General features: G+C 41.6%; 1 protein-coding gene across 5 annotated transcripts in view; it reads left to right on the top strand.

Moving 5' to 3' along the window:
- Positions 1-25,941, top strand: part of LYSMD2 (LysM domain containing 2) — a 40,447-nt gene that overhangs the window by 1,466 nt on the left and 13,040 nt on the right. For 2 of the 5 annotated variants that reach the window (XM_019477722.2, XM_019477721.2), the window contains exon 2: positions 11,596-11,933. In XM_019477722.2, the coding sequence (XP_019333267.1) occupies positions 11,596-11,933 (338 nt within the window). The other 3 variants (XR_009455588.1, XM_059714672.1, XM_059714673.1) reach the window with 3 other exon arrangements.

Raw genomic sequence — 25,941 nt, 5'->3', positions numbered from 1 at the left:
CTGAGCCAGTCAGGTCCTAGGGCCACTGGGCTATGCACTGCGGGAAATCCTCTGCTAGCTGCTCTGAGAAAGATGTGGAGGTTGAGGTCAGGAATCCTTAGTTTCAGTGCAAGTCCTAAAGCAGATGAGGTGCGGTACAAATTCCTGGTTACTGTGAATGAGAGGTCTTGGGGATATTTGAGCCTCAGAAACTGAATAGTTGGACCTCTGTGAGCCTGTGGTTCATGACGGCAGAGGAATGCCTGCTCTGGGGTTGAATCTCAAGGTGCAGAGGGTTGTGGTGGTGCTGATGAAGGGGTGAGATGGGTTCTCCACATCTAGTCTTCTCAGGCCAAGTATTCCTGCCCTGACCCATCTAGCAAGAGTCAGTGAATTTTATTACAGAGGTAAAAAATTGTTTGGTAAAATTCCAGAAAGCTTTGGAGAGTTCTCTGACAGTGAGCAAAATTTGCTAGTATTGCTGAAAAATATTCAAGAGAAAGCAGTTCTCCCACTTTTGGGCATATTATAATTGCTGGCCAATACCAGGTTGGAATGCCTCTTGTTGTTATAGAGGAGGACAGTTAGCCAGATGCTTTGTGAATTTTATTTTCTGTCCTTCCTGTGAAGCATCAGCTGGGAGTTAGGATTGTAGTCAAGCAACTGGTTTAGATGGTTCACTGCCCAACTGGGATGGTGAATCATCAGACCATTAACTATCTGGAATTCACATTCATTTTTTAAAAATAAGTGAATCTAGGATCAGAAAAGGTGTCAGACTTATAGAATGAATTGGTGTCTATGTAGCAGGTTTTCCAACTGTAAATGAATGAGCAAGAGAGCAATGAAGACTCTTATTTTGAGATGCCATCTTTTCAGGGTCAGTCTGAAATGCATTGGCATGAACAGATAGCTACTGTGAACAACTGAAAAATTCTTCCAGTAGGATTACAACTAACAATTTTTACTCTGCATATGCTAATTTAGGCAGCTTGCTGCCCACCTACCCAGATATGTTAGTCATAAATCATGGCAACAGACTTTCTTTGCTTTCTTAGTGTGCATTATCTCTGCATAAAGGGCCAATGCAAGGCGTTTTCTGCTTCAACCATGCATTGGGCAGGACCAGAACTAAAGAGCAGAGCAAGGAGAATTTACTGAAGAGCCCCACAATAGATAAGGAAAGGTGTCTCAGTCAGCCCTCTGTAGTCAGGTGCAGACGGCCATAAAGTGCAGGATAAAGGGCAAGTCAGCCATGGGCCTCTCTCTAGATGCCTTCACTAGTTGCTATACACCATTTGAAAGTGATGGGAGCATGTATCAGCCTCCTGCTTGGACTAGCAGTAGTTTTCAACTTCACCTCCTGCAAAGAGCCTAAGTCTCCTGGATCTTTACAAAGGAGGAGTGAGCTACACTCTCCTCAATAAGTGCAACAGATACAGTATACAAGTCCCATACAGCATTCTCATTGTGTTTTAAAATACAAAGATATCAGAGTGAATAGAGGGAGTGGAAACAGTGACGTTAAGAAAGATTTTGTGGTTGTGCAGCATTTACTAAGAATAACGTTTAAAACTACCCCAGACATACAAAACAAACTGTTGCCTGTGCCATTCACTTTGCAATTTCTTTGCATTCACATTGTGTTGTATGTTTAGTAAGCTCATAACAAGGTTAGCAGCTGAATATTTGCCATGAGATAATTTATTCCAACTTCAGGGCAACTTTTTGAGGTTTTCTTTCTTAATTCAGTATTTTTATTTATTGTATTTGCTAAGTAGTTGGAACAAATATAGTAAATAACCAGAAGAGATGCTTTCATTTCTGAATACAGGGAGTGCCTGGAACTTTAGGAATGACTCAGACTTTCATTGTACCAAAGTAGATGGAGTGCCAACGTGATTTCCTGTTAGGTCTTTTGCATGAGACCTTAACACCAAGGTTTTTATCTACTTGGTGTATGTATTTATTATTAAAGATCTTTGATACTTCCCCTTTTTGTTAATTTTTTCCTTTTTCCCATTGTATAAAAGTACACATTTTGTGATCACCCTTCAACTAAGACACAACTTCAGATTAAGATCAAGTCTGTAGAGATTGTACTGATCTTAAATTTCATCTCTAAAGGCCAAAAGCTGGAGACTTTCATGAGCCTGCTTTTTTATTTAAAAAACCCCATGAATACTGTCTAAAATGTTTCTTCCTAGACACAGCTTTCAGTCCAGAAAGACTCTGCATGCGCCAAAGTTCCATCAGTATAGGGTTTTGTCTTACTCCTAGATGCATTGTTAAATAATTTGCCCTTCACTGGTTTTTAAAGTAGATTGAAGTAGGAGTAGAGAAGAAAGGCAAGCTGTGGGGATCACTGCTTGCCTGCCATAGGGAGCAAAGAGGAGCTGGATTCCATGTGGACCCCTATTTCCCCTTACTTTACCCCCTGATGAAGCTGACAGTTCCACCAGGCAGTGGTCTAGCAGCTTCCATGAGCTCTCATACATCCATATTTCCCTGTTCCCTCTCAACCATCATTTAAAAAGTACACCTTTTAGCTGTCTACATAGGATTAGAATTGTGCATGCCACAAAACACATTCTTTCTAATATGCTTTCTCACATCAGCATATATAGGGATAGCCTAGACAGACAGCTATATACCTCTCACTCCAACATACAAGTCGAGCTACATCTTATCCTCACACACCAATACAAAATAGCATCATACATTTTTTAAACAAACACTTACCTAACACTCTGGCCATGCAAAGCATTCTAAAACTCCTAGCAGCAATATTTCAATTAAGTTCTCTTAATCTCCTTTACTGAAAATGGTCAAAGTGTATATTTCCTCCCAGAAATAAATTAAAAAAACCCCAATTTGGACTTAAACCCATCACTGAGCTCAATGACCTTGTTCTGGGTTGCTGATACATGCTGATGCAAAATGTAAGCAAAGTCTGGCTCTGTAGAGGCTTGCCTAATCAAGGCAAAACTGAATTTGCCCTTGCTTAAATTTTTGTTCAGTATTACAATTTTGGGGTTTTTTTGCCAGTATTTCTTGCTTTTAGTGGTGTAAATTGTTTTGGTAGGGTTAAATTTCCTTTAGAATTGGGACTAACACATTAGTTGTACTCTAGACAAGTCATTTGTATAAGCATTTTGCTTCAGTCTTCCAGAGTGGAATTGCCATCTGGACTATAACCTTTAAACCTCTCAACTTTTTGCTTTGATTAACTGATTTTACATACTTTAAAGTCATATCAATCAAAGAATACAATCTGAAACAAAACAGTGTTCTAACTTTCAAATTTCAGATACTTTTTTTTAAGTTCTCCCAATGTTAAATACATCCTCATGACAGAATGAATAGTAGGTTCTGCTTTTTGTTCACTCCCATTTGCTATCTGATATGAGATGGATTGTGTTACAGGTAAAGCCTTATAATGTAAACCAAAGAACTTAAATGGAAACTTAGGACTAGCTTTTGTTGAAAAATCTCTTCGTATAAATAAAATGGACACAATGAAAGGGGACTGAGCAAAAGTCCTGAAGACAATGAGTTCCATTTCATAGGGCTCAAATTAAGTCCCATTAAAGTCAGTTGTCACATTAATTTTGATGGGATTTTGGTGGGTTTTAGGTTCCTGGGGCTTAGAAGTGCTCTGCGGGCCACACACACACACTTTTCTGTAGGAGAGAGTAGTGAGGGGACTGAAGGGCTTTGGCTTCCTACAAAATGACTTCCATGCTATCTGAGGCTGCCTTTGCCTACACTATAGTTGCTTTTAAATGTTTCCCATTCTGATTTTCATCATTTGGAGTGCTAGTGCAAGACAAGATGCTGCCAACTGCTACTGTCTTAGCCACTGTTATTTACCCCTTTTCTGAGCAGGGGTAACACAGTGTATATGTAGCCCAAGACATGGATCATTTAAATGATCAATGCATGCATGTGTGTGTAGTGGGGCAGAGAATGTGAAGCTGTATGACCTTAAGTCTTCAGTTGAAATGTGGTGAGCAAGTAGCTGAATATATAGCTGTAAGAATTAAGAGTGATGGCTGGAATATTTCATGTAGTTCTCAAAGCTAGGAAGATGTTTGCTTTATAATGGAGACGCTAATCCTTTCAGCACGTAATTAGAAAGAGAAATGTGCAAGTACCATTTCCATTTTACTGATTGTCATGCCCAAGCACAAGGTACCTTCACAATAAGAAAGTTTTATGAGCAGTTTGTCATGGCACAGCTCCACTGGTTGCAGTACTACTGGCATAGGTTTTTATGCCACTTACGGTACAGTTGCAGAGTTGACCACCATGGAGGTCATAGCTGTGCTTGTTACATACTTGCACAACTTTCACTCATGCTACCATTCTATATTCGTATTAGAAAGATGCTTACCAATTTTCCCAAGCATAGACAAGTTCAGTGATAAGTTCTGTCCTTGGTTATCACTGTGAATCCTTACTAAAGTCAGTGGAATTGAGTGGAACCAGGGACAGAATTTAGCTCACATACTGTGCAACTTGCTTAAGGCCATGCAAGGAGTTGGCCTTGAAACAGGAATTAAAAACTTGATGGTCCCTCAGTTTCTACCTCTGTTCAGTATCCTAAACTTATGGTTTCTTACAAATCCATGAAAAAGTATTTTAAGATGGAAGAACAATATACTAGTGACAGAGTTACAGTGTAGCACAGAAAATAGCTCTAGAGTAAATTATTTATTAGTTAGTGATGCATCATCTTGCTAGTCCCCTTTACAAAAGCAAGCTATGGTAGAGGTATTAGATTCCAGCTTCTGTGGCATTCTGTATGTGGAGCTCTTTAGAGAAAGTTGCATCTTCCAGGTACTGTTGTAATTAGAATTTTGGTAACCAACAAGTAACTGAAAATATTTAGTACCTTTTTGGGAACTCAGCTGTGGTTAGGGTCCTTTATTTCTTACTGTCAGTTATATGGAGTATTCAACTGGGCAAACATCCCACGGACTACACAAACAAGTAATCTGTAAGGTGCAAATCAGCCTTGCCTTTTCCCAGTTGACTTTAGTGAGTTTTGCTTGGGTGAAGATTTCAATATAGAGCCTGTAATGTGCGCTGAATATTTGTTAGTCCTTCTTTCTCCAGAATTTTAGAAAAGACTGAGCACCATGTGCTTTTGCAGGTTGTCCAAAAGCAAAAATTCACCTGTTTGGCAGTTACTGATGGAACTTAATTATTGTCAGCCCTCAGCTTCTGCTGTCTTAAGAACTCTGTATTCCGCTCCACCACCACTAGTAGATAGTAGACATCTGACTTTGTTTTATTATTGGTCAGGGTTGACTTGTTGAGGGAGCAAGGTGTGTTTAGTAGTATTTCATTGTACCAACTTTATAATTGGGAGAGTTGTTAGACAAGCTTTCAAGCACAAATTGCCCTTTCTTGAGTGTGGGGGAGAAAAAAGTAGATGCTTGATATATAGCTTAGGTTGTGAAACAATGACTTGTTTAATGCCAATATGTAAATTAAGATTGTAATTTAGAAGGTTGCAGAACAAGACAAATGCTATATATTCATCTTAGTGACCAATGAAAATATAGAAATAGGGTTATCTTAATATTCCCAAGCTTTATGCAATATTCTCCTAACTCCTCAGAGTTTGTTTATTAATTTACAAACAGCCATAAAATACAGGATGTAGGATTGAAGCAAACAAACAAACAAAATTTAAAACGGTCATCGCAGGTTATGAGTTGAAATTAACACAATCTACCCTACAGCTGCTAGCCCAGCAGCTAAGTCCTTTATTTCTGCTGAAAAATCCAACATGCCATACACCCAAAACTAGAGCCCTGGAAGATATTTCCTGCTATTTAAAAATACAGTGGCTTCATGTTTGTTGCATCTAATTGTAAATTTTGTTGATCAGCTTTCTATTTAAATGCAACTCACTTGCAAGGGCAAGCAGAGAAATACTTTTTAAAAAAACACTGTTCACATTTCTGTTAGTATGATCAAGATGCAGAACTATGGAGCTAGTCAGCCACTACACCTTGAAGAATGTGGTGTAACAAAATATTCATCCGTTAAGTATCATTTACAGGGCAGAGTAGATTTGCCTCTTACAGACTAATCAAAAGTAGGAGGTATCTATAGGAGAGATGCAAGGAATAGTCCTGGTGAAAGAGGACTCTGAGCCATACTGAGCCACGTTAGTCTGAAGTCAAGCAGGAGGTAGGGTAGATTTGCTTTAGGCTGCCTGTATACCTGCTTGTTAGTGCTTGGGTTAGAACACTCCAGCATCACTGCAGCATCATGTGTATTAAGGCCCTGTGCATTTTTAAGTGGCCACAGGGCGCTTTAAACCTCATCGAATGAGGTTTAGATAAAGTGTCCTGCAGCCATTTTTAAATGTGCAGGGGCTTAATACGGATCACGGTGAGATGTTTTAATAAGAGTGGCTGCCTGGAAACCCTTCTAATTAAAATGCCCCCCTCTGAGCACCTGTACAGGCAGCCTTAAAAACTAACTTTGGTTAGTCTCTAAGGAGCAAATCTACCCTACTTTCTGTTTGACTTCAGACTAACATGGCTTAGTACATCTCTTTTAGAGTCATCTTTAACCAGGAATATTCCTTGCATTGTATTCAATATCAATATCTTCCCCTTTTTCTTTTGCTCTTTCCCTTTATACTTTTTAGTTTTTCTACTGTGCTTTACCTCCCCACTCTAGAAAGTCCTTTTTTATTTTTTTTAAAACATGCCTCATCAGGCTCCCCTCAATTCCTAGGTCCCACGAGTACCTACACGCAACAATTTCCATTTGAAGGCCATGGAAATTCTACAAGAGCCTGACAAGGTTCTTTGGGCAAATCCAATATCTTTTATTAGACCAACTCAAACAGTTGGAAAAATTAATCTTAGCAAGCTTTCAGGTACAAACCCCCTTCGTCAGGCTGAGGAAGCATCTGTAGTAGTAAAGACCATCTGCAGATGCTTCCTCAGCCTGATGAAGGGGGTTTGTGTCTGAAAGCTTGCTAAGACAAATTTTTCCAACTATTTGAGTTGGTCTAATAAAAGATATTGGATTTACCCAAAGAACCTTGTCTGCCTATGTCCTTAGACCAGGGGTTGTCAACTGTGGTACTTAGAATGGTCCCAGGGGGTACGTGTGGGTAGGCGGGCGGGGATGGAGTGCCACTGCCAACCAGGAGCAGCAGCAGGGTGGGGGCGAGGGGCAGCCACGCCCCTCTGTGGGATGGGGAAGCTCACACACCGTGGCCACTGCTGCCACCCACCAGCCCAGTGATCTTCCCTGCCCCACAGAGGGGCTCCGCTGCCCTCACCCCAGCCTGGTGAGCTTACCGGCCCTGCTCCTGGGAGGTGGTGGTGCCGCCTCCTCCCCCCTTTCCATGTCCAACCACCAGGGATACTTTGATTTTAAAAAGGTTGAAAACCCCTGCCTTAGATCAATACGGCTACAACCTACACCCCTGAAACAAGAGCCTGAGGCATTCTTCTGTACCTTAGAAAAACCTGAGCAACAGAGGCATCAGTGCTATGAGCAGACTGATGTAGCAGTTAAGATTCAGATTACTTTTTGTAAGCTTTCTATATGACCAGAAGGGCTAGAAAAAAAAATTAAACAAAAGCTAAAATTCTACAGAAGTGGATAGCAGTTGCCAGGGAGAGTTTTTGATTCACTCTGGGCAGTTAGATTAAGTGCACACCATTATTATAGAATTTGCAGGAATGATTTATTTGTATCCAATTTAGCTTGCTTTCTCCATTTTTCTTAAAATAGGATGGTGAATGGTATGCTGTTACAAACAGTATCTTCCCACTTCCCCCCATACTTGTTTTCAAGTATGCTTTTATAGTATGCACTTGTTATTTTAGTTATGTAGCTATGGGAACATATGTTGCTCATTCCAGTCATCAGGAATCTGTCTTTCTTTGCAGTAAATTAGGACATTTTCTTAGCACTATCAGGAATTTGGGGGATTTATGTAAATTATTGCAGTAATCTAATCAGAGCGCTGGGACTTCACAGTATTGCAAGTCTGGGTCCTCTCAATTCCTTTAGGATTTCAACAAATAAATCAAAGTAAAACTGAATTTTACTGGCTATGACTTGTGTGGGTGGACCTTTTCTGAATGAATATATAAGTACCCTCTGCAAGCATGCTTATTAGTCTGAGACTAGAGTTTCCACTTGCCTGAAGAGTGACTGTAAAAGCTTCCAGCATAAAGCAACCATAGGCCATTCCACATACTGTATCATATTTGTCTGAATCCGTACACAGTCTGGGGCCTCAGCTGCTGCCATGTTCTCTCAACTCCAGCTCTGGCTCCTTAATTCCCACTGCCTGGCTGCACAGAACAGTGGAGGATGTCTGCTATAATCCATTTGCCCGTCTACATGAGGAGAGCAAGGGGCAGCTGCAGGCAGGTCCTGACAGGGCAAGGGAGTAAAACTAAATGTCACATGTCTGGCTGCAGTGGACTGTCATATCCCACTGCAGAAGTGCTCATTTCCCCAGTATTTTCACAGCCATGGAATCATGGGGATCCAACTGAGGCAGTTCTGAGAGTGGTGAACTATCATTTCAAGCTCCCTACAGACATCATTGCAGTGGCTTGCTCTTTGTTTATGTGTAAGGCTCTAGGGTTAGATGAAAAATATGAACGCTCAGGTTATGAAGCCTGACTGCATTGGGGGTAAGAGTGATAGTTTCATACATGTTAGGGTCAGAAGGGACCTATTAGATCATCGAGTCTGACCCCCTGCCCTGGGCAGGAATGAGTGCTGGGGTCAGATGTCCCCAGCCAGGTGTCTGTCCAATCTCCTTTTAAACACCTCCAAGAATGGGGACAGCACTACCTCCCTTGGAAGTGTATTCCATATTTTGGCAACCCTCACTGTAAAGAATTTTCTCCTGATGTCCAATCTGAATTTGCTCTCTTTCAGTTTGTGTTCATTATTTCTAGTTACAGTGACAAGTGCCCTGGTAAACATTGTATCCCCTATTTCTTGCTGCCCCCCCCCATGAGTTTGTAGGTGGCCACAAGATCACCTCTCAGCCTCCTCTTGCGGAGGCTGAAAAGGTTCAGGTCTCCCAGTCAGTCCACATAGGGCTTTTTCTGTAGGCCTTTAACCAGATGAGTGGCCCTCTTCTTAACCCTCTCCAGGCCATCCACATCCCTCCTGAAGTGTGGCGCCCAAAACTGGATGCAGTACTCCAGCTGTGGCCTCACCAATGCTGCATAGAGGGGAAGTATCACCTCCCTAGACCTGTTCATGATGCACCTACTTATGCAAGAAAGGGTGCGGTTAGCTTTACTTCTTCCTTCTTCCTCCCCTTCTTGAAAATAGGGACCACACTGGCCCTTTTCCAATCCTCCGGGGCCTATCCTGGGTGCCACGAGTGCTCAGGCAGTTGTGCCAGCGGTTCCGCTATGACCTTAGCTAATTCCCTATGTACTATAGGATGAAGATCATTAGGGCCTGTTGACTTAAATACATTCAGCCGCTCCAGCTGCCCTTTTACTAGGTCAGCACAAACAGTTGGTGGGTTGGTATCTATCCTGGGCTTACCGAAAGTCCCAGTGGGATGCGTATTTTGTATTTGAGTCCAGGACCACGGATGCAAAGAAATCATTTAGAAGTTCTGCTTTGGCTGTCCTATCTGTTACCAGTTGCCCTAGTTCATCCTGAAGGGGCCCTAAGTTATCCTGCACCTTATTTTTGCTTCCTATATATTTAAAGAATGACTTTTTATTATCCTTAACTTTTGCTGCCAGCCTAAGCTCCATTTCTGCTTTGGCTCTCCTCACTGTTTCCCTGCAAGCTCGAGCCAAGCAGGTATATTCTTCCTTGGTGGCAGCCCCCTGCTTCCACAGCCTGTAGGCCTCTTTTTTCCCCTCCAGGCTCTCCTAGATTTCCCTGCTCCACCAAGAGGGTTTCTTTGCTTTTTTGCCCCCTTTTATGTGTACTGGGATGGTCCTTTTCTGTGCCTGCAGGATTAGTCCTTTGAGAAACGCCCACCCTTCCTGGACTCCCATCTCTCCAAGGCTTTTACCAGTCAGTCCCTCCCGAACTAATCTCCTGAGCTTGTTGAAGTTGGCCTTCCTGAAGTCTAGCACTTCTGCCTTGCTAGTTATTTTCCCCACCTTTCTCCAGATTGAACCCTATCAATAGGTGGTCACTATCCTCTAGGTTACCCTGCACCTGCAGATCTCTCACCAAGTTGTCCCCCGTGGCCAGTATTAAGTCTAGTAAGGCATTTCCCCTAGTGGGAATGCATACCTCCTGCGATAGGTGAAGGTCCTGTAAGGAGGTTAGAAACTTTTGTGCCCGTTTTTCCCAGCAGATGTCTGGGAAGTTAATGTCACCCATGATGACCAGGTCCTTTGAGCGTGTTGCCTCTGAGAGCTGTCTCGAGGCCTCAACTACCAAGTCCCTTTAACCCTGACCCCCCTGTAACCTGACCCATAGTATCTCAGTTTGCCCTTCTTCCTGGCCCAGTTTAACTACAGAAGATGTATATTTCTCCTTAACATAGAGAGCAACGCTTTCTTCCTTTTTTCCCCACTCTGTCCTGTCTGTACAGCCTGTAGCCCTCAATGTCCACTGCCCAGTCGTGGGTAGGATCCCACCAAGTTTCTGTTAGCCCAACCAGGTTGAATTCTTTATTTGCATGGTCATGGCAGATTCAACAGTTGCAGAATACATGGGACACAACCAGTAATACTTGGAGAGAGAGGTGGGCTGTCACTCAGAGTACCATCTAACCACTGGGTTTCTTGAATCAAGATGAAGCACCTTCAGGCTATGCCTCTTATTAAAAACACTTAAAAACTGGCACTTACTTTATCTTTGATGCTCATATATGTTTGTTATTTAAAATTAAAGAATATAGCTGCTTATCAGGCTGTAAAACTGTTTTTGCTTCTTTTGGCCAGCCAAGCTATTAGTAACATTGTTCACAACGTAGGGAGCCAAATTTAGGACCCCAGAATGGGAAGTAACACAGACCTAACTTATCTGGCTCCCACAAAGCCTGTGGGGTTTACTGTTCATGAGTCATATTGGACCATGCACCTGATTACAGAGCTCATTTTAGTGAAACTCTACAGACCTTCATATGCTGGGATTAATCGCACTTTAGTTCAAAGTAATTTGCTTGGACAGCCATCTGCAAGTTTCTCTCCCAGCCTGCCTGCAGTAGAAACACAAAACAACTCTGCTTTGCAGCAATATTTGTTATTTCCTACTAAATAAAGAAATTCTGACCCACAAAGGGAAAGGAAGACTAAAGTCAAAGAAAAGCTTCTTTATGTAGTGCAAAGTGTACCCTTAGGGAGACTTCTGATATCATAAAGCCTAGAAACACATAAAGAGGAGGGAGCAAAAGCTAAAAGGCTGATTTTACAAGGACAAGACAATATAATTTGAAAACGGATGTTCTAAATTCACCAGCTTCTTTCTTAAGGAAGAAAATAATTGTTGCAAGAAAAAAATTCTTTGATTAACAAGGTTAGACTAGTATGATGTACTGCTTAGGATGGTGGCATATTTTGTACTTTACAGAAATCAGTGGTATTTATTTCAATTTAATTCCTTTTCCTTTATCTTTTTCAGATGGAACAGATAAAACGGGCAAATAAACTATTTACTAATGACTGTATATTTCTGAGGAAAACCTTGAATATTCCAGTTATATCAGAGAAGCCGTTACTGTTTAATGGACTCAATTCACTGGAATCTCCTGAAAATGAAACTATTGACAGTTCCCCTTCATGTGATGAAGGACCAGTGACAGTTCAGGAAGACAGTAGTTCTTCTCCCAGTCCTCAAGAATCTGACAGTCGGCCTGCTGCACCTGAAGAACTGTCTGCCAAAGATTTTCTACAGAGACTGGACTTGCAGATTAAGCTGTCCAAACAGGCAGCCAGGAAACTAAAAGAAGATGATATCAGGTAAACACTATTCTAAAACACCAAGCATCTTAAATTTCAGACTAAAAGTTCTCTCTTTAAATCTGAGTTCTGAATCAATTTTTGTAGTATGTGGTTAACAGCTCTAATAAATCTACAGATGACAGATTAGATTAACTATAGCAGAAGTATCAAAGATATGGTCTGTGGACTGGATCTGGCACATAGAGCCTTATCATCTAGCCCCCACTGGGTCTCAAGTGGATACACAGGCAGCATGCAGAATGCACCAGATGGCCCCGTGCAGCATATGTGGTGCCCAGTCAAGCTGCTCTGGGAGTGCACTGCACTGTACCCAGTACCTGTTCCAGTACACATCTGCTCTGTGCAGGAGCATTCTGGAACACCAAGAGCAGACATCACATGCAACATGGCCCTGGGTTGGGCTATGTACAGTGCAGTCCCAGAGTGACTTGTCTGGGACCAGGCTGCACACGGTGTCCACTTTGGCTGCTCCAGGATGTGCACTGAAACTGGCATGGAGTAGATGCATGCTAGAGTGGGTGCCACATTCAGTGAGGTACTAGAACAGTCCATCTGGGACATGCACCACGTGCAGTACCCAGTTCAGCTGCTCCATGACAGGTGCTGGGTCTGGCATGCCGGGTCAATCTGTTGGCCCAAGTGTATCTCACAGACCAGCCTTATGCCATTCATCTGACCCATGGAGGCAGCCGAGTTATGATACCCTTGATATGTAGCATCCACATCAGTAAGAATATTGTAAGAACCTGTAAAGAAAATGGTTGGAAATGAACAGTGTATGAATTGGACAGGCACTAATATCATCCAGGCATTGCTATGTTGTTCAAGAGCTGGATTTCTGATTTAGATGTTCATCTATATAAGCCCTGATTTAGTGAAGTACTGCAAAGACCATGTGCAAGATGAAGGTTTATAATGAGACATTACCTGCATTCCCAAGCAAAAATCTGCAATTAGGCTACCAGTACTATAAAGATACAGTATGTCCCATTTTGCACAGGTTTTCCTTTCACAGAAGCAATTCTTTCCTTTCCCTTGGTAGCATTCCTAACACATGCATGTTGTCCTCATTAGGAAAAATGTGTTAACACTTGTTTTAGTGAAGGCCAGGTCCTTGTGACTTCACCTCATCTCTTATCAATCCCCTTCAACAGGGATTAGCTCTTGCAGGGATTTTCCAGAGTGCTGGCCTCAAGTGCACCAAGGGTGGCATTTCCACTGTTCCTGCTCAGTGCCGTATGGACCAACTTCCTGTCTCTCCAGAGAATTAAATATAAAAGTCTATTCACATAAATATTTTATTGTAGTCAGATTCAAGGTATTATTTTAATGCATGTCTATGCAATCTTAGTTCAGGAACCCCATGTAGTAATGATTACAGATGACAGTATCTGGTAAGTAGAATATTTATGGGAGGGCATTTGGCAATTCAATTCTTGGATAAACATGTCATATCAAGAGTCAACGTCATCTTCCTTGTCACTCAGTAAACTTAAATATGCATTCTCAGGGTAACTTTCACATGGAAAGTTGTGGATGCTCTGAGTTTAGCATCTCATCCTAGAAAGCACGTTTGTTTATAAGGTTTACTTTCTGAACTGATAATGTAAAAGCAAGTTCTATCCTGACTTCTTTGATATGGTTCTATACTTGACTGTTTGACTTGGGCTGTGTGTTGATGCTGCATTTCCCCCTGAAACTGGTTTTATAAAAGTTGCTCTTGGATCCAGACAGACTTGAATCACTCAAAGTAAAGAGCTTTCCTTCCCACTGCCCCACCACTCATTTTATTTAAATACAGAATTAAAAAGGGAATGTAAGTTTCTCCTTCCTTCCCCAAAAAACAAAAATGCATCTAATGCTTGCAGAGCTTCCTCACAAAGCAACTGCCAGGAACCAAGTGGTGATGGGGAAACACCTTCAGAAAGTAAAAGCAGCATTGGATACCTAACAAGCAAACACTATAGTTTAACAAACCATTTAAAATGTATTTCTTTGTTAGAATTCTGATGTCTCCAACTTCTCTTCTGTCAGCAGTTGACAGAACTTTAAATCATTGCAGAGTAGTTATGAATTTCTCAAGGAGTTGGACCTTATGCCATGAAGTCCAAATTTGTAATTCACTTCCATTTCCACACTTCAGAATGCAGGAGTCACAGCTTTGTTCTAGTATTCTGTTTTGGTTTACCTATTTATACAGGCATTCAGATTTAAGATTCAGATTTCCATCTTCCCTCCCATGCTTGGGAAATTTAGTTCTGGATTCTTGTCCATTTCGTGGATTGTTTCCATCTGAAGCCATCAATGAACTTGCGTCATCCTTAACACTGAGAATACTGTGTGCAGGGCACCACTCTAACAGCTGCTTCTGATGATTCTCATGATAAGCCTGGCAGAAAGGTAACATTAGCATATGAGTAGGTGTTGTTGACTTGGCAATTAAGCTGGGTTGACTGAGACCATAGGTCCTCTACAAGCTTTTAACTTATTTTAAAAGATCTTTCGCAAAATGAGATTTTAATGTGTAGGAGGGAATTCATTTTGGGACCTTGACAAGCTCCATACAGAAAGAGCTGATGTGGTCAGAGCGACTCCATAAAAATGGCACCATTACTACTGCTCATATCAGCTTCCTGTGTCTCTCGAATCATAGCTTGGAAAACACATTTTTATTACTGCATTTTCTCTGTAGCGATTATAGCTGTAGAAGAGTAAACTGTGTTCTCTGTGCATCATTAACAAAATTACCATTCTAAATCTGAAGTGCAGATTTTATTGGTTGTGATGCTGTTACACAAAGAGCACAGCTTGAGCCTGCACAGAAACAGGTTTGCATTTATAATCTATGGGAAAAAAGCAAAAAAGACAGAGTAAGAAAAAAATATGGAACTCTAATGGGCAACACTATAGAGTTATATGCAAGATTTTATTTTTCTACAACTTTCATTGATACATGGGAACACAGTATTAAATCACCATCCACAACAGAGAAAAAACAAGCTCTCTGTGTATCTGCATGTGCAATTAATGTGAAACAAACTCTGGAGCACTTTGAGCCAGGGTTAACTTATCTCAGCACAGTGTCTACATATGTGCCCGGTACAGCAGCAGTTTGAGCTGATGCAGAGCAGGGCCCTGGCTGGATGAGCTGCCTGGGCACTTATGTCCTTGGTCACTGTCTATACATATGTGTTTCGGCACAGTAAAGTACTCGACCATAAGATAGTAGTGTCCTCAACAGGTGCACATATAGGCGGTGTAATCTAGACCTCTGTCAGTGTTATAAATGACACAGACACACACGGCTCTATATGTAATGTATAAATGCAATGCAAGTGCAATGTGTGTCTGTATACATGTAATCTAGACCTCTGTCAATGTTATAGATACGACGTGTGTGGGTAGACACATACATAGTACTGCTTGAAGAAAATCTAATATTTTTACTGAAAGCACTTACGAAGGACTTTAATATGTTGTCATGCTGATGCAAGCTAAAATAACTTTTTTGAATTTATTGGAGTTACCTAGCACTTATACCAGTGTGATTGAGTTCAGGTTTGGATGCTCTCTTTGCCTGTATGTAGAGAGAGTGTGTGTACATATGCATCTAGAATATGCTATCCCAAGTCTCTCTTTATGGCTGTGTACTGTTATAATTACATAACTTTTTCTCACTGATCAAGTGCTAGCTTTTCAGACTCCATTATGTTTACTCTGGTGCTGCTTGCCTTTTCACATGCCCCAAACAATTCTTCTGGCTTCCTGCATATCTCAGTACCCAGATTAAGATTGCCATCTCTCAAACCCTGCATTTATTCTTACCTCATTTTCTCTAGCATCTCTCTCCTGTGTCTTTCTACATCATCTTGCTGTTGTTCAAGGAGCCTGCTTTTTGGCAGTGTCTGACATCTGGCAAAGTCTCCCTGTTTTCTCCCATTTCATTAGCCCTCTCTCAAGCCACAACTGAAAACAGCTAATCCCATTGTAGATCTTGTCATGTTCCAATTCGTTTGCTATGCTTTTTCTCCTTCTCTAATTATATTCAGTTCTGTGAAGGAATTTAGTTCGTATGAAAGATTCTACTTTAATAGATGCACTATAGTATCATCCAGCTCTACCCACTGTGCTATGGGATATTGGTTTCTTGTTACATGTTGCTATGCTATGGTCACAGCAAATTCTTGTAGGAGGGTTAAAAAAAATGAACCAAATAGAAATGCTGTGTTTTCAGGCTGCCCTGGCTGCCCCCATGCTTTCCATCTGCAATGGTCTTGGCACACAGCTGAAGTTGTGCAAGCTTATGGGATTTGCGCTGGCATGGGAACGTACCAAATGTCATTTTGGAGAGACAGAAGCAAAATGGTAATATATTGTCACACCTTGATCAAGGGTGTAGAAGGGTCTCCCATCTGAGGAGGAGGATACCAGTAGCAGAGGATTGACTCAAATTCTAAACACTCCGTCATCGATCGATCTCTCTGCAATCATGGCTTGCAGGCAGTGGGGCATGGCAGCATGTGGTAAGTTGCTCATTTAATAGTCCTTCTCTTAAGGATTTTTTTTTATTTGCTGTGTAAAGCACACATGTTAGGGAGTTTCATATCCTGTTACTCACATTAAGCCTGTTCAGTCAGCAGAGGTTCCCAGTTTAAAGGCACTGCACAGTCAGTCCTAATGTAAGTGGAATAAACTTAGTAAGTGGATTGAGTTTTTAAAATATGTCCATATCTGCTACCATTGCAGCCATTTCCCTTTTGCGGAAAGAAAATAGAAGTGCAGGGAGGTGGTGGGAAGATAAAGGACTCTTTTGAATGAGACACTAAACCTTAAACCCAAAGGTTCTATTTGCATAGCACAAATGTTAAAGTTTAAGCAAAACTCTTCATCACTGCTGCTGTTGTTGCACAACATTTGGGTACAGCCCTCCTTCCAGACGCAAGGGTACTCAATTCTGTTGTTTGCAAATTGTTTATAAAGTATTCTGTGTTCCTTCAAATGTGGAGGCTAGGGTAAAATTTGAGTCATGTAGTTTGCCCTTGGGTTAGGGAACAAGTCAAATCTTTCAAAGATTTTCTTTAGGTCGCAGTTTGGAATGACAATGACTTTGAACCAAGCCACTGTAAGAATACTTGACTGCATACATAAGCAGACCCCATAGTGCTGGTTAATTGCCAGCATGCAACATCAGGAACAGAACTGTAAACTTCTTCTGCTGAATTGTCTAGTACTAAGTATAATCAAAAGGAGAGCAGATGAGGCCTTGAAAGTATAGTTTTTGACATCCAAGATAAAAATTGCTAATGAATTTGTGTTTAATTTACAGTGCTCACTTACCATTGCCAGCCATCAGCAAAGAGAGAAATGTAGAGAAAACTATGAACTGAAGAAGCCTTTGGAGCTGCAGTGCTTGTTCCAAGATCCCAAGAGCTATTAACTCAAGAGCTTAGATTAATGCTCTTTTGACAGCTCAGTGCTATGAGTGTTGATAAAAGTAGGGTTAAATGTCAACTGCTCATTGTTGCATGTGCTGTTCCTGTTATGTAAGCAATCGGTTTTTAGCGGGTGAAACAGATGAGTGCGAGTACAGAGACTTGAAGAGTACTGAATTTCTGTACCTGCAATTTCCTGGACTGAGAACTGCAGCTGTGAAGGGGGGGCCCTGGGGTAGCACTGTAATGAGTTGTAATGCCTTCTTTCAATTCCCTTTGCCTGAAGGGGGAAGTAGAAGAGTGACCAGTCATTTTGTTATTTGAGCCTCTTTAAAAAGAAAATGTGAAATAACCTTAGCATCAAAACCCTGTTTAATCGCTAAATAAAACTGCGGTAAACACTTATATATACTAACACGTTAAATGTTTACATGGGGTACTTCCCCCCTGCCCTCCAAATGGTTAGTATATGCAAAATGTTGTTTTTTTTCACTAAAGGGGGAAAGTAACTCATATCTTAAGGTAGCTGTCATCTTTACAGCCAAATTACAATTCTAAAAACCTGTGCTTGAGATTTCCTGATATGTGATTGAATGTAGAGAAGAAGCTAATTAGCACATGGGTCCTCAGTAGACAGTGCTAATAAGCAATGCAAAACTCATACTGAAAAGCTGCCTGCATACAACATTTTTACAAAACCTTTGTTTGTAATTGATGCATCAAATCCTTCTTGGACGGACTAAAACAAGTATTTTAAGCTCTTTTGTAGCACAAGCAAAAGGAACAGCTGTGCTTAGATTCAAGTCTAGTAACACTGTCACTGTATCTTCCTTATGTTCTTACTGTGCAAAATAAAAATTACTTTAAAGCTTGGCAACAAACCAACCTTGATATCTGGTACCAGTCCATTGTCTTCTATATTGACAGCTACTACAGAGATTAGAACACACTTGTATGTACAACAGAAGTACAGATCCTAAATAATTAGTGGATGTGGAGAAAAAAGTCTGTTGGACTAAAGGATTTCTATTTTGCATTTGAGTATCCAACCTTCAAAAAACATGAGCTGTTCTGCTCACTCAAATCCAAATGTAATTTCTTCTTTTCAGTTCTCTTATCAACTCTTCCAAGATACTGTGGCCAACCAAGACTTGTGGAACTTGCGGCTGTAGACAACTTTAATTTCTTGGAAACCTTTAAGTTTCTGTCATGGTGGAAATTTGGAGGGCCCCCTTGCAGCATGGAGCAGGGCTCAAAGAGATTCAGCTCAAAACCAGACTCAGCCAGATTGCTATAGGGATAACACCAGGATCCTTTTTTATATATATATACATTTAAAGAAGGACCAATTAAGTAAAAAAACAATAGCTTTTAGCCCTGATGCTCAAACTTCCAGCTCCATTCACAGATATGGTCCAGCATGGCCCCACACACCAGATCTGGTTATGGGGTGCAATGACTTTGTGCATGGTGCTTTGTCATCTAATTTGCAGCCCAGAAGTTAAGCAGTGGGGTGTGGTGGTATTGGCTCTGGAAGCTGAGGCAATTAGTGATGGTACTAAATCCATGGCTTCAGAAATTTGGTGGTAGGGGGAGCCCTACCACCAAAGCCAAAGGCTGAAGGTTAAGCACTGCTGGCTTATAGGCTTCCAAGAGAGAGGAAGACCTAACATGCAGAATAGACACTGAATTAAGAAACTACTTTCACTCCAGTTGGAGCACAACAGAGCCTAGAGAACTATTTGAAGATATGCTGGCATAGGTTATATCTCCTTATTTTGAGGTCAGTTCAGGGCTGCTTAATTTAGGTCAGAACTTAAGGATAGTTTATGATGAGAAGTTAGCTCAGATGATAGGTCAGACATTCAAAACAAACCACCCCTAGAATTACTGGATCAGTTTGGTTCCAGCAGCCTGCCTGGAGATCCTCTATGATATTCAGCTATAATGAATATCATTTCTTGTGATGGAGACATGACATCATTTCAGTCCATTCTGTAAGCCCATCCACACAATACATTCAGAAGCTTTTAGCTTTTGACAGCAGAGCAATTAATGTTACTGCAAATACACAGCAAAAAATACCTATTACTAAAATGTTTTCTGGGGTGTTAGGCTCAAAATATTAGCCTCATTGCAACTCAGACTAAATTTTGCGTGGAGACATCCTGAAAGAATGAAGTATGCAATAGAGCCGTGCGAAACAGCTGTGTTTCAATTCAGTTTCAGATTTGGCTGTTTTAGAGGACCGTGATTAGTTTTGGCCTGCAAGGGAAGCTTCACAGAGCCCTACCCAACTGGGTGGGGCTTGGGGCCCCAGTGGGGAGCAGGATGGGACCATGGGTGGCTCATCTGGGGGAGGGCTGCTGCTGTGTGTGCAGACAAGGAGACCCCCACACGGATCTCTGATCCCTGTCACACCAGGCAGCGCAAAATGACATGGGGCTGCACGGGGCGGGCAGCAATGGCAAAGAGACCCTGGCATAGATCTCTGCTTCCTACAGAGCCAAGTTGTGCGGCAGGGACCAGCACTGCCCTGCTGCATGACCTAGCTCTGCAGGGAGCAGAGATCTGTACTGGGCTCTCCTTGCCGCCACTGCCCTCCCTGTGCAGCCCTGGATCTCTGCTCCCTTTGGAGTCAGGTCATGCGGCAGGGACCAGCACTGCACTGCGGTGTCACCTGGCTCCGCAGGGAGCAGAGGTCTGCGCCAGGGTTTCCTCACCACTGCTGCCCTCCCCGTGCAGCCCTGGGGCAGTAGTGACAAGATGACCCCCAGCTTGGATCTCTGCTTCCTGCAGAACTGAATTGTTCAGCAGGGTGGCAGCAAACAGCTGTTTTCCTGCAAGCCTGGCTCCTAAACTCCAAAATTTTCCGAAACGTTTTGGATGCCTTGTTTCATTTTGGAGATGTTTCTGAGCCTTCCATTTTGTATTCAGTGTTTAGGGCACTGAAATGGCCCAAAACACCTCCAAAATGAAACAGCTGCTGAAATTTTGCACAGCCCTAGTATGCAATACCTTACTTCTGCCTTACTGGAATAGCAACAGACAGAATTCAGTCCTAGTGCCCTTCAGTTGCAGTGCCTGGCTCACCCTGTGGCACTTCTCTGCCACAAGTTAATTGTGAAAATGGGAGTCTGATTAGCTCAATACCTCATACTGTTGCACATGCAAGCTACTATCCAATAACAGCGAGGGCAAGGAGTGTGCTACCTCATGTCTGCATCCTCTTTCTCAAGGCCCAGCTCTGTTTGCTTAGCTGTTTGGCCTTTAAATAAGGCCAGATCACAGTGTGGGTCTGTCTTTTCAAAAGTGCAAGAATTATGGCTACATCCAGCTCTCATAGTTCATGGAGGTACCTGATTGTTCCAGTTTCCTTCCTAGAATGGTTCTGGAGATGTAAAGGCTATTTCATGTTTCTTGTGGCAGCCTTAGTGGAATTTGTCTACATTTTAGTATTGGCACCTACCACTGGTTTTGTCCCAACTAACTTACTATCTACACAGAAACCTCCGAAGCAAGTTCATGCTTGCTTGTACAGCTGCTAGTATGGCTTTTAGCTTGGGCTAAAATCAGTCTAAATTTGTAGGAAGGATATGGGCAGATCATACATATGCTTGTTGCCCTGTGGGGTCAGGCCAACTCTCAGGATCTCAATATTGTGCTGTTACACAGGAGGGTGTGACACAATTGCACATATACAAAACACACAAATCAGGTGCATACACACACTACCAGCTCAGGCACATACACATCCAAACCAGCCTAGGCACATGCATACCTATCACCAATTCAAGCACATACACTATACACCCCAAAAGTTAGACGCAGATCACTAATTCATATATCATGCACACAATGGCATATATACACACGCACTCACCAGTTCACACACATACAACCCACCTACACATGCACACAGGTAAGTCCCTAACTTGAATGGTACAGTGTGTCTGTGTGTGTGTGCGCGCACGTGTGCTTGGGGTACCTGGGGGAAGGTTCAGATGAGAGAGAGAGTTAAAGTGTAGGGAGTGAAAGCTGCCAGAACTGGGATTAGAACCAGCGGACTACAGAGAAGCTGGCTGAGGAACTGAGGCTTAGGTTTACTTAAGGTAAACTGGGGCTGGAAACTGAGGCAGATAGCTGAGATGTTTGGGGGGGGTGCAGATAAGTGGTGGCAAGAAGGACACAGCCAGGAAAGAAACTGAGGCAGAAACCTGGTTGCTCATGGGAAAAGGAAAAGGTAGTGGGGATAAGATGGTGGCAAAGAAACGGGGTTTGGAGGCAGAGAGGAGCTCAGGACAGGTTTTGGAGGTGGCAGAGAGCCAGAAGCAGGAGAGGGAGAAATGAGACAGAAGTTAGAGGGGCGAGGAGCAGAGATTGGAGCAGGGCCAAACCATAGTAAAGCAAAACCCAACTTAGGGGTCCAAATAAGTTTTATTAAACAGACAACACACTACACAGCCCCATGAAGTTATTGGTACACACACACACTGGCAGCAGAAGAAAGAGACTCAGTAGAAGGGTTGGAGTCCAGGTAACAAAGAGAAGCAGAGTCCAAGTCCTTGGTTGAAGAGGGGGTGGGGGGTGATAGCTACCTATTCAGGCTGGAAGGGGTCCTTGTCCAGTAGGTGTTGTCCAGAGTGGGGTCGCCGGCAGGGCCTCTGGGTGGATAAGTGGTGTGGCATGGTGCTGGTCCAGATGGAAAGGGTGTCCCACTGGGTCTGTCTTCACTGCCCCTTTTTATAGGGGCAGACCTTGTGTGACCCTAGTGACAGGAGGCATACCCAGGCAAGGGTCAGCCTCTGGTGTACTGAGCGTGTGTGTTCCATGCAGGGATGTGCAGTTTCGGGTGTCTGTAATGGTGGGGTACAAGGGTAGAGTTGCTGGTTTGGCAGGGTCTTTTGTCTTTCAAACACTGGGTTCTTGTCTCTGTTCCTGGGTGAGGTCCGTGGTTCCTGGATGAATCAATGCAAGGTGATGGCCTGGTCGTTACAGGCCATTCAGTAGAGGCCTGCTACATTGTATTTCAATCATTCCCAATCACTCTCATTCATCCGGGAACCAATTTACTGGGGAGGGGTACACGAATCATACAGTTGCAACACAGGGGATGCCAAGGCAGAGGACATAAGATGGAGGCTTGACATACAAAATGGAAACTTGACATGACTTACACTAACTTACATATATAGGCCTAAAACAGTAATCACACAATATAAAAGCAGTACAAACACAATAATTATCACTTATAAAATGGTATCAATATCAAAATAGCAGGGAACTTATTTGCAAAGAGGGGAGAGAAAAATAAAACTTACTACCTAAAAAAAAATGTTAAAGCTTATCCTTCATCTTAGCTTACTTATACTTATCTATAGGGAATAGAGAGGGAGAGAAAAAGTCAGAAATGGTTGGGGAAGGGTGGGGAATGCATTTTAAAATAAAAAAAGAAAAACTGGGGGTTTTGCTACCCGCTCACAATTCTCCAAGCCCCTCCCACGACAAACAAGTTCTACAGCTATAGAAGAATTAACCCTGGTGTCTCAGCACAAAACCCTGCAGTGTATTCCCAGATGCGTATAGTACAAAATCATTGAGAATAGTAATGAAGGCAGGGTAGGCTTGCTTGAAGGAAAGTTGACACACAATATATAACTGTGTTAGTTTCTGTTTGACATAGAGTAGAGAACCTCTTACTGAAGTTAAAAAAAACAGAACACAATACCCAAAAGCTCTCATTTCTTGAACAAAAATTGACCATTAGAGTTATATTAGATCTCACCAGTCACTAAATGAAGGATTCCTGTTGATAACAGTCTGCTCTGGTGTGTGTAAATGCATTCCAGCCAGTATTAAAACCAAGTAATACAGCATGAAGCTTACATTATTAATACTGTGGTGTTTAAAAAGCAAAAAGACTTCTTCAGTGTATGGTATGGCTCTGTCATTCAGTGAAATAGAGAGATCTTGGTAAGTAAACTAATAATTTTATTCATAGTGAATTCTTGCATAATTGCATACACTGAAAAAAAAGTGACAGATACTCAGTGTTGCATCCCTTGCTGTTCCCAAGAAGGATTTTTGAGTTGTAGCTTCCTGGAAGGGTAATAAATACCTCGTTATAATAAGTCTGATACTTCTGCTATCAGCCTAATGCCACCTTAGGGTATAGAATGAGTAGAGAGAGAAGTAGGTGTGCTGCCTGAAAACCGGGTAATGTAAAAAGGCCTTATTAAAAAAGAAAAAAGCTACCTTAGAACATGCAGTGTTGGTTTTAGAATATTAAAGCTTCATCCCCAGTTTGACATGTCTTTCTGCCCTCATTTACAATGGTGATTTTGATGAACTTTTCCATTGCTTTACATACCTACATTTAGCAGTTGATATAAGACTTGAATACCAGAGGTATTCCTTACAGCAATGATATGATACAGGAATATCTGAGATACTCAGAGACCTGTATCTACTGTCAAGGAAAACAGATTAATAATGTCTTGTATAGTTACCATAATATTTATGCTTCAATTGTGCTGAATGACCCCCTATAGTGCTACGTGCCATACAGATGTAAAACAATAGACCCTGTCCCAAAGATTTTTAGTATCCATCCCTATTTTCTGCTTTTTGTAGATTCACAGATTTCAGGGGAAAAAAATTGCTTCAACCAAATGTAACAAGTCACAGATAACCTAAATAGAAGCTTTGATATTTTAAGGATATGGTACATTGTTCTTCAAGACAAAGTATATATATCCCTTTCAGAATTTTATATGGAAGGGCTAACTCTCTTCTTCAGGTAAAAGTGGGGCACAGCTGCAGTAGATTCTTTGAAATGGTTCTTCAAAATGGTTCTATTTAATGAGGAATGTACATAGAGTTTAAATACTGATTAGGAAAAAGTCATGTTTTTCTGTTAATTTTGTAACATGAAGTTGAGAGCTCTCCTGACATGTTTATGTAGCTCAGACTGTTCACTGAAACACATGCAGCTGTCTCTATTTAAAATCATCGCTTATTACGTGCTTTTATTAGCATATTGAAATGATTGTGCCATTGTATAAATGCATTTGACTGTATCATTTAAATCTCACACTAAAACAACATTTTTAGCATGGTTAAACCTCCCAGCACTTACTACAATGCAGCTGTTGCCCATTTTAGCATTTTTACTTTCAAAAGGGTATTCTTTGTCTCAGAGCATCATGATGTGTAAATTCTAAAATTAGAAATTTTGAAAAGAACCAATAGTCTTTGGAGTATCTGGCTCTGAACTAGTGCTGTGTTGCTGTGCTACAGTCTATTTACATGACTGCTCTTTTGTTATGTCATTCTGTTATACTCCCTACATATGTTTTCGTGACTCATTCTCATCAAGCAGACACAGTAGGTGGACTGATTTTCTTCAGATATTTTAATATTTATGCAACTCTTTCAGCTGTTAGGCATTAGTGATATATGGTTCATAAAGTTGTGGACAACATTTTCTGTGGTGCAGTTTTACTGTGGTAATAAAGTTATAACAAATGATTGTTCTGTTTACTAAAGACAGTTTCAGGTGGTTTTAGTGTAGTGCAGTAGGTATTTGCATACTGCCTTAAAATACCATAACTTGGGTCCAATTAAGATGTCATAAAGAAAAAGTGCTCTGGTACAGGACTGTTCTGCATTTCCAGGATAGACAGGCAGTAATCGGAGCGGTCTGATCCTCTGTGTGTTGTCAAAGTATTAAACATCATACCAGCCTTAAAAAGAAACCCACCTTGTATCCAACCTTCCCTCCAGCCTGCCCCCCCACCTGAAGCCAGGTCTGTGCATGTTGCAGGGAGGATGGCAACACACTTCCTCACTCTCTTTCCCACTGTCTCCATCCTAGCTCTGCTGTAGAAGCTGCATAAAGAGGCAGAGGGCGGTCTTAGAAAGGATGGATGGGCCACCACAGCTTGGATAGTTTATGAGGGATGGAGGTACTCCATGTACATGTGTGGGCATTTTCATTATAGAAAGCAACTGACTCTTTCAGGATGTAATCATGGGTTTGGTTTTTTGTGTACAGAGAATATAATATTTATAATTTTTATTTCTCAATTCACTACTCTATTTTTAACTGTTCTTCTAGAATTTTTACAATATAGACATTCCCACATTATGCTGGTATGTAAGAGATAGTGGATATAGAAAGGGACTTGGGAAGGGTGGCAGTGGAACGATCAGGTAGAAAAGCTAAATCTTTATATTTGTGAAAAACTGCTCATAAGTTTCCCATTGAAAGCAAAGAAACAATTCATAAATAAGTGCTCACTAGTGCTACAAAGGATTTTGCATTTGAACTCTAATGCTTTCATTTTCAATGTAAGTGTTTTGTCTTCAGTATCTGCCTGTTTATAAGATATGTATATGGGCTGGTTTGGGAAAGTGGTCACATGCATTCAAGTAGAAAAGGGCCAAGATAATTATTTTCATTGATCCTTTCTGACCTTCTGTCTGTTTGCATCATTTCCTTTAATCTATAAACAGGAGAAGCTATTTGAAATAAAGTGTATACAATCCTGGAGGGGAGTATAAAAGGTGTA

Source organism: Alligator mississippiensis, chromosome 11, assembly GCF_030867095.1.
Source record: "Alligator mississippiensis isolate rAllMis1 chromosome 11, rAllMis1, whole genome shotgun sequence".
In the NCBI taxonomy this organism is placed as follows: domain Eukaryota; kingdom Metazoa; phylum Chordata; order Crocodylia; family Alligatoridae; genus Alligator; species Alligator mississippiensis.
The sequence above is the reverse complement of the archived record's forward strand: the minus strand, read 5'-3'. Positions and strand labels throughout refer to the sequence as shown.